Source organism: Antechinus flavipes, chromosome 2 (assembly GCF_016432865.1).
Source record: "Antechinus flavipes isolate AdamAnt ecotype Samford, QLD, Australia chromosome 2, AdamAnt_v2, whole genome shotgun sequence".
Taxonomy (NCBI): domain Eukaryota; kingdom Metazoa; phylum Chordata; class Mammalia; order Dasyuromorphia; family Dasyuridae; genus Antechinus; species Antechinus flavipes.
Window position 1 is genome coordinate 35,454,086 of NC_067399.1, and position 14,927 is coordinate 35,469,012.

The window sequence follows — 14,927 nt, forward strand, 5'->3', positions numbered from 1 at the left end:
ATCCTTTTCTTACCAGTGGTTTATTTCTGACCATCAACTCCCTCAATCTTCCATTAGCTGCTCCCTTTCTTTCCCCTTTTCCTTCCCACTTCTACCCTCCATTCTACCAGTCTTCCCTTTTCCTTTTCTTTCCCTTCCTGGGCTTCTTAATTTTTTTTTTAAACTTGCAACCCCTTTTTGTCAGAGAAATTTTCACATTACCCAGGTATATAAATATATAAAATAAGTATACAAACCAAACATTTGCTGATAATAGATGATAAAGAAGTTTATTTTAAAACAATTCTTTTACACATATAATTTTTACCATTTATTAAATATGAAAGCAAATTTCCTTGTTAATGAGATGGATGTGTTTTTTTTTTACATAAAGAATTAAAATGTGGTAGTATATTTGATACCTTTGACTGTTGCCAAATATTTTTGTGACCCCCCACATTTTTATACAGCCCCCAATGGGCTCACAATCCACACTTTAAGCTTTGCTATAGATAAGACAAATTTCTATATCCAAATGAGTATATATGCTAAATTTGATGACAATAAGGTTCAAATCATGTTTACCCCCTGCCTTCTTTCCCTCTACTGTAACAGGGTCTTCAAATGATGTAATTGCTGTATTCTACTTCCCACTTGTTCTTCTCCTAGTACAATATTTGTTTTTTACTCCTTTTAATTTTAATTTTATATTATCATATCAAAGCCATCTCATACCTACATCCTCTATATATGCTTCTAACTGCCTTAAAAGAGATACAAACCTCAAGAGTTACTTTTATCATCTTCCCTTGTAGGGATGTAAGTAGTTTAATCTTGTTTAATAACATGTTTTTTTCTTTCCTGTTTATCATTTTTTGCTTCTCTTCAGTCTTGCATTTGAAGATTGAATTTTCTATTCAGCTGTGGTCTTTTCATCAGGAAAGTCTGAAAATCCTCTATTTTATTAGCTATATTTTTCCTGGTAGATTCTAGGTTGTAATCTTGGCTCTTTTGTCCCACCGAATACCATATTCCAAGCCTTTCCATCCTTTAATGCAAAAACTGCTAAAATTTATGTAATCCTGATTGTAGCTTCGTGACACTTGAATTGTTTCTTTCCAGCTACTTGCAATATTTTGTCCTTGACCTAGGAACTCTGGAATTTGGCTATAATATTCTAGGTGATTTTCATTTTGGCATCTCCTTCAGGAGGTAGATTGGTAGATTCTTTTGATTTCTATTTTACCTTCTGATTCTAAAATATCAGAACAGTTTTCCTTGCTAATTTCTTGAAAGAAAATGTCTAGGTCTTTTTTTGATGATGACTTTCTGGTGGTCCAATAACCCTTAAATTAACTCTCTTGGATCTACTATTTCTGAGTCGATTGTTTTTCTAATCAGATATTTTACATTTTCTTCTATTTTCTCATTCTTTTGATTTTTAAACTCACTTTTTGCTGACTCATAGTCATTAATTTCTACTTGTCTAATTATTAAAGAATTATTTTCTTCCAAGAGGTTTTTATTCCCCCTAGGCAACTGGGGATTCTTGCCCAGAGTCACACAGCTAGGTAAGTGTCTGAGGCCAGATTTGAACTCAGGTCCTCCTGACTTCAGAGCTGGTGCTCTATCCACTTCCAAGAGCTTTTGTACCTCTTCTCCCATTTGGACAATTATGCTTTTTAAAAGAGTTCTTTTCTTCAATGGATTTTGTACCTCTTTTTCTATTTGCTTAATTCTGCTTTTAAGACTGGTCAAGGCTTTCCATGTTGGGACTTCAGGAGCTTGTGGCTTCCCTACTTTGTTGGGATGGATTGGCCTAATTGCACAGGGTTTCAGGAATCACAATTTCCTTCTGCACTAAGGCAGGAAGCCTTACAGCTGGCCTTATAAACCAGACTTGAAGGGTAATCTATGCTGTGGGTAAGTGTCTCCTACTGTCTTGTCTGTACTGGGCTGCACTCAAGAGACAAGAGTTCCTCAGTTCTCTCTCTGGAGGGGAACAGTCATTTTGAGAGCTTTGGACTGGTCTTGGATTATTGTCTTGATCGGAGTCTTTTAGTTTATCATCTTATAATTACCATTACTGTGTACAAGATACAAGGGTGTGCTCACTAGGTTTTTCTCAAATTGTTCTTATTTCTTTTAGCACAATAGTGTTTCATCACAGCAATATACAAAATTTGTTTAGCTACTTCGCAACTGATGGACAACTCCTCAATTTTCCTTTTTTTTTTTTTTTTTTTTTGCTACCATTCATACACAGAAAAACTACTAAAAGTATTTTTTGTACACCTAAGTACTTTTCCCTTTTTAAAAAATGATGTCTTTGGAATACAAAGGTAGTAGTGGTATTACTGGGTGGAAGGGGATGATGCAGTTTTATAGCCTCTGGTAAATAGTTCCAAATTGTTCTCCAGAAATGATTAAACCATTCTTACCACCATTTGTCATTTTCTTTTTCTGTCATGTTAGACAATATAATAGGTGTGAGGTAGTATCTCAGAGTTGTTTTAATGTGCATTTCTCTAAATTATTTTTTTCACGTAACTATTGATAGCTTTAAGCTCTTCTGAAAATTGTCAATTATCAATTGGGGAATTGCTGTTATTTTTACAAATTTGTCTTATTTCTTTATATATTAAAGAAATCAAATCTTTATTAAAGAAGCTTGATATATATATTTCAGTTTCTTTTTTTCTAACTTTGGCTGCGTGGGTTGTGTGTGTGCACACAAAATTTTTAGAATTTCACATAATCAAAATTGAATTATTTTACTTTGTGATATTCTTGGTCATAACCTTTTCTCTTATCCATAAATCTGATACATTTTCATGCTCCTCTAATTTGCTGATATTCTTTTATGTCTAAATTTTTCACCCATTTTCACCTTCTGTTGGTATACAGTTTGAGATGTAAATCTATGTCTAGTTCCTACCAAGCTAGTTTTCTCAGCAATTTTTGTCAAATGGGGAGTTCTTGCCCCCCAAAGTTTAATCATTGGGCTTATCAAGTACTAAGGGGTTCATTTACTACTATATATTGTGTACCTAATCTATTTATCCACCACTCTATTTCTTGTTTATCAGATTGTTTTAAAGATTACTGCTTTGTAGTATTGTTTGAAACATGGAACTGCTAAATTGCCTTGCTTCACAATCATTTTTATTGTATTGACTTATTATCGTTGAGCAATGAATATCTTTTTTTTTTGCTGAGGCAATTGGAGTTAAGTGACTTCCCCAGGGTCACACAGCTAGGAAGTACTGAGTGTCTGAGGTCAGATTTGATCTTGGGTCCTCCTGACTTCAGGGCTGGTGCCCTATCCACTGTGTTACCCAGCTGACCCCAAAATGAGTATTTCTCTAGCTGTTTAGCTCTATCTTCACTTTTGTGAAAAGTGTTTTGTAATTATTTTTATATAGTTCCTAGGTTCATCTTGGTAGGTAGGCTCCTAAGTGTTTTAAATAGTCTGCAGGCAATTTTAAATGGATTTCTTTTCTATGTCTTCCTGATCATCTCATCTTCAAAGAGTGATGCTTATTTTCACTCTTTTAATTTCATTTTCCTTCTTACTGCTATAGCTTGCATTTCTGGAACAAGACTAAATTATAGTGGTGATAATATATATTCCTATCTTAACCTGATCTTACTGGAAATCCCTATTACAGACACTTGCTCTTGGTTTTGGATAGATACTTGGCTTAGACACTTATTTTAAGAAAGGCTCTATTCATAGGCTTTCTAATGTTTTTAATAAGAATAAATATTATTGGGATAATTATGTGGTTTCTGTTGTTTTTGTTATCAATATGGTCATAGACTTTCTTAATAAGTGTCACCTTCTACAAACTATTCAATTAATGATTAGAAACTCAGACCTAGTTCCAAAATAGCTATGAGCTATAAAAGCAGATGCCTCTGTTTTCTCAAAAAACTTGTGCATCACTTCAAACATAGCCTGCTTTGCTCTTAAGATGATCCTTGAATGCTTCAGGTCACTCACAACACTTTTCATATGGATTCCATTCTAAGAAAAGCTTTTTTTCTTGCTCTTTTCTTTTGGTATCATCCATTATATAAAAATTGAAACCGAGGGGGAGGGAGGGGGCAGCTAAATGATGCAGGGGAGTCAGGAAGACCATAATTCAAATGCAACCTTACTCAGACACTTAACATTTCCTAGTTGTGTGACCTGGGCAAGTCACTTAACCTTAACTGCCTTGCACAAAGAAGAAAAACAACTGAAATACAAAGAATTCCATACTTATGCAAAGGCTGGTAAAATGATAATTTTCAATAATGATTCTATGAATATCTAAGGAATAAAATAATGACTACAAGGATCAGGCTGAAATCTTTAAACTAATGGAAACTAAGACTTGCAAAAACGCAAAAGGTAAAAGCTATAACCCAAAAAGCCCAGGCTGTTTCTTCTTTTTACATCATGACTAACATAAAAATATGTTTTGCAGAATTTCAGAAACAAAATTGTATCCAACAATTTACCATCAAAAGGAGGGATAAGGAAGGAGGGTGGGAGAAAATTTGGAATTCAATTTTAAAATAATAAATATTTAAAATTGTCTTTATGTGTAATTGGAATAAAATAAAATACTACTAAAGACAAAATAGAATGTCCAAAAAGGAAAAAAAAAAACTGACTTAAGATTATGTGCCCCTAATGCACTGTTGGTGGAGTTGTAAACCATTCTGGAGAGCAATTTGGAGCTATGCCCAAAGTAATATCAAACTGTGCATACCTTTTGATCCAGCAATAGTGCTAAGGGATCTGTATTCCAAAGAGATCATAATAAGGGGAAAAGAACCACATGTGCAAAAATGTTTGTAATAGACTTTAGTAGTGGCAAGGAACTAGAAACTGAGTGGATGCTCGCCATCTGAGGAATGGCTGAATAAGTTATGGTGTATGAATGCAATGTAATAGAATGTTATTGTTCTAGAAGAAATAATGAGCAGCCTGGCAAGACTTACCATGAATTGATGCTAAGTGAAGTGAGTATAACCAAGAGAACATTTTATATAGTAATAACAAGATTATGTGATGATCAATTGTGATGGACTTGGCTTTTTTCAACAAGGAGGTGATTCAAGATAATTCCAATAGACTTGTAATGGAGAGAACCATCTGCATCCAGAGAGAGAACTATGGAGATTGAATTTGGATTAAAGCATAGTATTTTCACCTTTTTATTGTTATTGTTTATTTGTTTTTCCCCTTTTGATTTGATTTTTTTCGTGTAGCATGACAAATATGGAAAAATTAAAAAAAATGAATGTGGAAAACTATTTTTACATTTATTTGGAAAAATGAAATATGTTTGCCAAAAAAAAAAAAAAAATGGGGAAAAAAAAATAAACTTCTAAGATTCTTATCCTGGATGGGGGCAGAGAATTTTTCTGCTTGTGACTCAGGGAAAAAAAATGCTGAATGTGAAGAAAAATGTTTTGGGGTCCTTGGGTGTCCATAAGCTGTTGCTGTGTCTTGGAACGTGGAAGGGTTGGTGACCGACAAATTTTGGACTTAAGTCTCTGGCGAAGTTGCGCGTTGAGCTGATCATAATGCCTCCTTGAGGAGCTCCCCAGCGGATGGTCTTTGCTGGTGGGGCTTGTTTGGGGAAGTGGTCCCTTGGAGCTGGAAGCAGTGAGTCCATATTTTCCTGTGGAATCCTGGGGTTCTGGAAGTCCAATGGGATCAAGTATATTGGGGTTGCTTTAATCAGTGTTCCATGAGTTCAGGGATGTACCCAGTGAAGTGACAGGTTTTTTTTTGTTGTTGTTTTTTTTTTAAAACAACAACTGCACTTGTTTAACCTATATTGGATTGCTTGCTGTCTAAGAGAGCGAGGAAGAAAAGGAGGGAGAAAAATTTGAAACCTAAGGCCTTACAAAAGTGAATGTTGAAAATTATCTTTGTATATATTTGAAAAAATAAAAAGCTATTTTAAAAAAGATTATGTGCCCAATAAAAACAAATTTGCATTAACAGAGTTCATTTGCAATTCTGAAAACAAATTTTGATTTAAAATCCACAGCAGATCTTCATCTATTATATTATTTAGAAGAAAAATAAGGAGTTTTTCTGTGCCTTTTTCCCTTATAAAGAGGAAAATATGTATTTTAGTAAAAATTCATCTAGCAAGAACAGACATCATTAAGAAGATCTGATAGGTCAATTCCAATAGAATTTTAATGGAGAGCCATCTGCATACAGAAAGAGGACTATGGTGAATGAATGTGGATCACAACATATTATTTTCACCTTGTTACTTGTTTTGTTTCTCTTTTTTTCCCTTTTTGATCTGATTTTCTTTGTGCAGCATGATAAATGTGGAAAAATGTTTCGTAGACTTGCACATATATAATGTATATTGGATTACTTGCTGTTTAGGGAGGAGCATAGGGGAGGGGAGATGAATGATTAATATAGATTAGAAGTTCTTCCAAGTCTCTGTACAGGTCCAGCATGAAAGCTGTTGTATCTTCTGGGTGACTCCAATGCCTAAAGAAAATATCTGCCCCACTAAATAAATACATTTGAGCACCAATCTAATTAAATCCTGAGAACTGAGGAACAGGGGGCGGGCTGTGAGCCAGAAAAGATTGTGAGGTAGGAGGATGGCCGACCTCCTGATTGCTCTCCTCAAATATTTTGCAGAAACTCGGCCAAGTTCCTGCAAAACATGTTGACCATTAAAGGAGCATCACTTGGACTTAGGCCAGACCCAAGTGAGGAACCATAACACAATCGCTACACACACAGCGCCTTCTTTGTTCCCACTATTTAAATGACTGTGATACCTTACTAGCTTTGGAATCTCACCTATTTTCTGCCTGGGATTTTCCCATTGGGGAACCTGAGAATTGGAATCTGGAATCTCCCAGATGAAAGACTCAGGAGTTGGTATTCCTCTGAATTGGCAATGTTTTCTACTACTTTTTATATTTACATTAGTATTGCTAGAATTACATTAGTATTAAGGCTTTTAGCTATTGTTGCTGTTACTGCAAATTGCCTATGCATTTGCCTTTTCTATAAATCATTAAAACATCTATCTTCTTTTTCTTGTGTGTCTTATTGTAAGTGTGAATCTGAATCATAAATTTTCTTATTCATACAAGAGGGAAAAAAATTTGGAACACGAGGTTTAGCAAGGGTGAATCTTAAGAAGTATCTTTGCATGTATTTTGAAAATCAAAACTATTATTACAAAAAATTTTAAAAAGAAGCTATGATAAATGGGTTTAGCTTCTTTAGGAGAAAGTTCCAAATTTATAGAGTTAACACTATTAACTTAGAAAGGAGGGTGGTTTGGGAGAAGATAATATCAAAGGAAAATATTATGGAGGAAAACTTAAATCAAATGCTACTTACTACTGTCTTTTGGATTTATCTTGCATTTTATGCTAGCTCATAAAGAGATGTACTTTCTGATTACTGCTTTACAAAGGTCAGAAACATAATGCATTGATAGAAAAGAGTTAAATTCCTCCTCCATTTTTTCCCTTAAGTTTTTACACAAATTGATTCAACTATTGCTAGTTTTGCTATCTCTGAAGAATTGGGCTTCAGACTGAAATGTTGGAATATTATTTACTTCTCATTACTTCTTAAAGAAATAGGAATTCTCAATTGTGTAACTGCATAATTTATGGCTTTTGATGGTTTTTGAGACATGCCAATAAAATCTTAATTAAAAAGAAAGAAAGAAAAGAAAAAGAGACACAGCCAAAAGAATGACAGAATTTGAAGAACTATGTATTGGGCCCTGATTATTCCAAACTGCTTTATAAAATATTATAAGTTGGGACAATATCATAGCTGCCCTCTGTCCATCTCCCAATACCACCATCCATTTATCATCTTCATCCTTTGGCAGCATAACTTCTCAGGAAAACACTAAATCTTTGCCTCCCTTAAAGGCCTCTGTAGAGGATAGAACTATGACCTTCTCCCATGAGGACTAAATAAGGACTCCCTGAATTTCATGTAGGGAATCAGAATCAGAATCTAATCATTTAGGGGCTCTTCCCACTCTCCTTACATTCACAAAGAATCTCTCCTATATGAATTCTCTGATGCACAGTAAGATGTAACTTCCTTCCAAAGATAGAATATTCATAAAGATTTTGTCCAGTATGAATTCTCTGATGTTGAATAAGATCTGAGTTTTGATGGAAATCACTAACATCCAGAAAGAATCATGCCAGTATGAATTCTCTGATGCACAGTAAGATGTCCTTTGATCCTATAGGCCTTCCCACATATATTACATTCATAAGGTTTCTCTCCTGTATGAATTCTTTGATGTCGAATAAGTTCTGAATTATAGGGGCAAGCCTTCCCACACTCCTTACATTCATAAAGAATCTCTCCAGTATGAATTCTCTGATGGACAGTAAGATGTGCTTTCCTCCTAAAACACTTCCCACATTCATTACATTGATAAGGTTTTTCTCCAGTATGAATTCTTTGATGTCGAATAAGCACTGAGTTGTGATGGAAGGCCTTCCCACACTCCTTGCACTCATGAATAATCTTTCCAGTATGAATTCTTTGATGCACAGTAAGATGTGCCTTCCACTTGAAGCCCATTCCACATTCACTACATTCATAAAGGTTCTCTCTAGTATGAATTCTCTGATGTTGAATAAGATTTGAGTTGCAGAGGAAAATCTTCTCACAGTCCTTACATTCATAAAGAATTTCTCCAGTATGAATTCTCTGGTATAGATTAAGTTGTGGCTTCATTTTGAAGGCCTTTTCACTTTCACTGGATTTGTAGGATTTCTCTTCAGCAAGAATTCTTTGAGGATGAATAAGATCTGAGTTGCAATGGAACATCTTCCCATATTCCTTACACTCATCAAGAATCTTTCCAGGATGAATTCTCTGATGCAGAGTAAGTTGTCTTTTACACCGGAAAGCCTTCCCACAATCACTACATTCATAAGGTTTCTCTCCAGTATGAATTCTCTGATGTACATGAAGATACTCCTTCATCCTGAAGGCTTTATCACATTCACTACATTCATAAGGTTTCTCTCCAGTATGAATTCTCTGATGGACAGTAAGATATTCCTTCTTCCTGAAGGCTCTTCCACATTCATTACATTCATAAGGTTTCTCTCCAGTATGAATTCTCTGATGCATAATAAGATTTGCATTCTGACAGAAGGCCTTCCCACATACTGTACACTTGTAAGGTTTCTCTCCAGTATGAATTCTCTGATGCACAATAAGATTTGTATTCTGACAGAAGGCCTTCCCACATACTGTACATTTATAAGGTTTCTCACCAGTATGAATTCTCTGATGCACAATAAGATTTGCATTCTGGCAGAAGGCCTTCCCACATACTGCACATTCATAAGGCTTCTCTCCAGTATGAATTCTTTGATGTTGAATGAGAGCTGAATTGCAATGGAAGGTCTTCCCACACTCCTTACATTCATGAAGAATCTCTATGTTATGAATCCTCTGATAGATATAAGGTTGTGGATTCTGTCCAAAAGATGTTCCACATTCATTATATATAGGAGACATTTCTCCAGTATGAATTTTTTGATGTTCAATAAGATCTGAGTTGAAATGGAAGGTCTTCCCACACTTCTTACACTCATAAAGAATATCTCCAGAATGAATTCTTTGATGCACAGTGAGATAGTTCTTTATCCCAAAAGCCTTCCCACAGTCACAACTTTCGTAAAGTTTCTCTTCAGGAAATTCTTTGGTCTCTGAAAAGAAGAATAAAGAGCTAATTAACCCTGCCTTTTATTCCCTTTACTAAGGTTCCTAGTTGCTCAAAGATTTTAGAGCTTTACTTTTGCCTTCTGGCTTGAGAGAATTGATCTCACTGGTCTTTCAATAAGGATCACAATTTATCTTGTAGAAAACTATACTGACTCAAAGTTAACAGACATAAATGAATTGACTGAAGATGAAATTACCTGGGAAACAAATAAGTCCTTACTCTTCTGTTAATTGTTGACATTTGAATGGAATAATGAAATGGCTATCTATGAAAAGTAGATGGCTTTAAGAGCTTGCAAATGTATCCTTACCATATGAAGTAAAAAGAAAAGTAAAGTTACTGAACAGAAAGAAAAAGGAGAATTAATAAGTTCAAAGTGAGGAGGACAGATAGAGAGATGAACTAAATACAGTAAAGAAGAAATATGAGAAAAGAGGTTTGTATCAGAGAACTATTGCCATAAATTTCCAGTAAAAATCCAACAAAATCTATTTTGTTAGGAACTGATTCAAATTTGTAAGAATAAGATCCAATACCAAAACAGTAAATGATCAAGAAATATAGGTATTTTTCATAAGACATTATTAATGAAACATTACTCAAACTCTGGCAAACAAAGAAGTAAAAATTAAAACAACTTGCAGGCATCATCAAATAGCCATTTGGGTAGCAAAGATATTTTAATACAACAAATTTTGGCAGATATGTTGAAGTACTTGTTAAGTTGTGCTTCTTATTTTCTGAAAAGAAACATTGATTCAATAATCTCATTCCTAGATCAGCATGCTCAAAATGTTATTAGAAACAAATAAAGATCTCTCTCAAAAAATTCACAGTAGATTTTGGTGAAATAGTAAAATACTGCAAACCTATAGGTCCAATGATGGGATGATGGTTAAACAAGTCCTGTTATAAAAACGTAATACTGTGCCTTTATAAACATAATTTCAAAGAATAAAAAAAAAATAGGATGAGATATGAAAATACCAGAAGGTGATTCAAAAGCAAAAAGAGTATATAGTTACTATTTTAAGTGTTGTGCTCATTTTAAAAAGGAAGATTAATGTGATAAAAGTGTGGCAGGAGAATGCCTGCTTAAGATAAGAAAATCTTCAATGAATAGAAGAGAAATGTAGATCCTATACTGAGGCAACAACTTTGAGAGTGGGGGGGTACATGTGAGTAAAGGGGTGAAAAAAAACCTTCTTAAGATAAAAAATGAAGTTTTAAAGTCTCAGCTCTTCTTGGGAGAAGCTTTAATAAGATTATTGTGTTCAACATTTTATAAAACTTTAAACTAAAATAACCAACAGAGTTGATGATTTTCATGCAGTCACCTGGATAGCTGCTTCTTGGAATATCTGGCTCTGGCATCCAAGATGCTTCCTTTATTTCCAATTGGTTGATCACATCTGGTTTGGAAACTGCAAATCCTGTTTGTTGAAAATGAAAAAGTCCTAGGGATAATCACCTCATAATTTCATTATAGAACAGACAGCTGAAAAACTCCTCCCAACTTTTTGTAGAAAGGTAGGGAAATAAGAATGTATCTTAACCACCAAAGGTATGGTCTATGTTGGTTGATTTTTTCTGAGATCACTGAGGGCTCAGTAGGCTGGTTGGACAAAGAGATAGGGTTTGTTCTTTACTGTTGTTATTGTTTTTGGTGGAGAAAGAGGGAAGGACTACTTACATTTTTTAAAACCATCCATGAATCTTAATAAAATAATTCAACACTAGTTTAAGTTCTCTTTAGGAAAAAACATTAAAAAAAAAAAAAAAAAGGAAGACCTCAAGGATATTACAAAGGACCACTGAAAGATGTTTTAGATTATGGTGGAATGAATTACAGAATAAGACTCAGAAAAAATAGTCCATCTCACTCAATTTTTGCTTAGACAATGGGAACACTTGGTGTAATGATTCCTAAATTGGAATAAAACAGAAAATCTTGGATTTGAAGGAACAGATACATTCTCAAGGATAATATAATCAAGCAGTCATTTTTCTCTTGACTATAAAAGAATTAGGAATAACTTTCTTTTGTATGCCAAAGAAATACTTTTAAAATCTCAAATACTTGAAAATCTCCATAGTATGTAAATTAAGATTGTAAAGGAGAAGCTGTCTTACCCAAACAGACCAAGTTTCTATAGTTCTCCAGCATCACCTCCCTGTACAAATTTTTCTGAGATGGGTTCAAATGTTCCCACTCCTCCCAGGTGAATTCCACAGCCACATCCTGGAATGTCACTGATTTCTGAAACACCAAAAATATTTGTTTACTCAAGTATAGCTCTAACTGTTATGAAGTTTGAATGTAAATTCCTTTCCAGTAGTAATTGTTTTGTTTACTTATTTGTAATCCCAAATAGTGCCTGGGATACAGCAGGCACTTTAAGAATTCTTCTCTCATTAAGACTGTAAGCTAGTGGTTATGTTTGCTTTCTTTTCTTTTCTTTTTCTTTGCTTCTAGCACACACTGGATGCTTATTGTTGTTAATGGATCCAATGGCATAAATTTTAATAGATTATTTTGTATTTACATTGAATTGTTCTTCAAGGACAACTCTGAGAGGTGGGTAAATAGGGGTAGGTACTGCTCCCATTTTATAGATAGGGTAGAAACACAGAGAAGCTAAGTAATTTGCCCAAAGTCATACAGCTAATTTACTGAAGAGCAGGATGACTCATAATCTGTTCCTAGCTCCCAGCCCAATCTTCTACTCCAATTGCCTTATGAAGTCATTCATTAAATAAAGTATCAAGAGTAGTTCATTATGAAGGTGAGGTCTTTGTCCTGCTGCCATTAAAGACATAAAACCCAACAGAGGGCCAGAGACAGGCCTGCGTGCCTGTGCTCCCATATCCCTCACCCTAGCTCACAGCTCCAGCCTCTCCTCATTTCCTCCACACAAGATTCGTGAGCCCCAGGCTATGTGACTCAAGAGAAGGCACATACCTTCTCTTACATACAGGGTACTTCATAGAAAAGTTTTGCTCCAATATATAAAATGTGGGACTGCTATCCTACCAAACATTTACACAGTCACAAAGCAATCAGAATGGCAACCACTTTAAGTATTTTTTTATTTTTGTTTTTTAGTATGTGCGCCCATAGCTCCTACCTTTGCTCTTTGCTTGCATTCAAACAGTAATATGCCTAATTTCTTTGCTACTTGCTGAAAGAAAACAATGAAGAAGAAATAATAATCAAGTGGCCCTAAATCTTTGCTTCCAGGCTAAACACCCCCATCTTTGAGCTCTCTCACCACTAAGACAGTTACCTTCATCTCTTCATTCAATAGCTGTGCTTCTTAAAATGTGGTGCTTTGAAATGAACAAGATTGTGTTCAATGTTCTTGGAGCCGTAAAAGCAAAGAAAAACAAATATGTGAAAAAATTATAGCTAGAAGTTGTGTTAAAGGACCATTATTTTCCAATTCATATATTAAGAGCTTCAAGAACCTTTAGAATCCTACTTTCTCATTTTACAAATTAAGAGAAGGACTAGAGAGGGTAAATAATTTGTTGAAGATCAAAAGGACAGTAAAATGGAAAATCTACACTAGGTCTTCTTGATTCCAAATCCAAAGTTCTTATTACTACACCATGTAACCATACTCTGTTTCTATAACCAGCCCAAAGCTACGACTGAGTTTATTTATATACAAAAACATTCATAAGGGCACTCTTTGGGGTTGCAAAGAACTGGAAACAAATTGAATCTCACTAATGAAGAATGGCTAAAAAAACTTGGCATATTGATACAACGAACTATTATTTTACAATAAAAATGACAAATATGAAGAATTCTAAGAAACATTGGAAGATATATATTAAGTGAAGTAGTGTGAAGTAAGCAGAGCCAAAACACATTAATATACAATGACTAAATTTTTTTTTAAATAAAAAAGATGCTGAACTTAGAGTAATTGAAATAAAAAAATGTTACTACTTCACTTAGCAGATGGCAACAACAAGAAGAAACTATTTTATGAATTGTTAGGTAGAGTTATTGTAATGTGTAACTTTTGTATAACTATAATTCTTGGTATAAAGGAGGGTAAAATACAGAGCGTGAGGAAGAGAAGATTTTTTCCCCACAAATGACTGGTGAAACAACAAAAAGCATTACAGAATAAATGTAACACTCTTTTCTAATTGCTCATTAACCACTCATTTATCAATGTATTCCTACCCCTGTGGCACCACCCCTATTACCCAAGATCTTTCAGGGACATGTGATAATGGCTAAGTAATCATTTATTTGTTTCAGAAAAGCTGGATACTGTTTGTCTCCTTTTACTTTGTGTGTCCACTTTCTGTTGATAACTTCTGGGCTCATTCCCAGTTCAAAGTATATTGTTCTTCAAAGAGAAAACTTATCATCATCATCTCACACACACCTAACCATGGTCCTCACTATTCTCTGATCTCTTGCTTGCCTCCAAACTAGATTTGTAAAATCTTTTTGTAACATTTATCACCAAAATTTTTTTAAACACTGCTTTACTACTTTTTTTTTAAAAAAATATACTCTACTTCTCTTTTTAAAATACATCCTTAATGATACTTAAATTTTTTTTATTGTCATGATTACATATGCTTCAAGTCAATCAGCTATTAAGAATTATAGCCAATATCTATAACCATTTTTAAAATGTTCTAAATCACTACTGACTGGAGAAATGCAAATTAAAACAACTGGGAGATACTACCATGAAATACTACCACATCCCACTGGCTAATAAGACAGAAAAGGCAAATGACAAATGTTGGAGCAGATATTAGAAAATTGAGACATTAATAAACTGTTGGAGGAATTGTGAACTAATTCAACCATTATGTAGAAGATTTTGGAACTATGCCCAGAGGCTATAAAGCTATATATATAGATCCTTTGATTCAGCAATACCACTACTAAGTCTGTAATCCAAAAGACAAAAACAAAAAGAAAAAAGACTCATTTGTACAAAGATATTTAAAACATCTTCTCTGGTGACAAAAAATTGGAAATTGTGGGTGGATACCCACCAATTGGGGAATTATTTAACAAGTTGTGATATATGCTTGTGATAAAGTACTACTGTGCAATAAAAAATGATGAGGAAGATGTTCTTAAAAAAAACCTAGAAAGACTTATATGAACTGATGCAAAGTGAAATGAGT

At 34.3% G+C, this 14,927-nt stretch overlaps 1 protein-coding gene across 1 annotated transcript; it reads right to left on the reverse strand.

The window, feature by feature from the left end:
- Nucleotides 1-242: 242 nt before the first annotated feature.
- LOC127547513 (zinc finger protein 345-like) lies at nt 243-13,627 on the reverse strand. Its single transcript, XM_051974434.1, has 3 exons — nt 11,889-13,627; nt 11,093-11,188; nt 243-9,738 (listed from the first exon to the last, which is right to left on the reverse strand). The coding sequence occupies exons 1-3, from the start codon at nt 11,920-11,922 to the stop codon at nt 8,186-8,188; spliced, it is 1,683 nt and encodes a 560-aa protein (XP_051830394.1). The 5' UTR covers nt 11,923-13,627; the 3' UTR covers nt 243-8,185.
- Nucleotides 13,628-14,927: the final 1,300 nt, after the last annotated feature.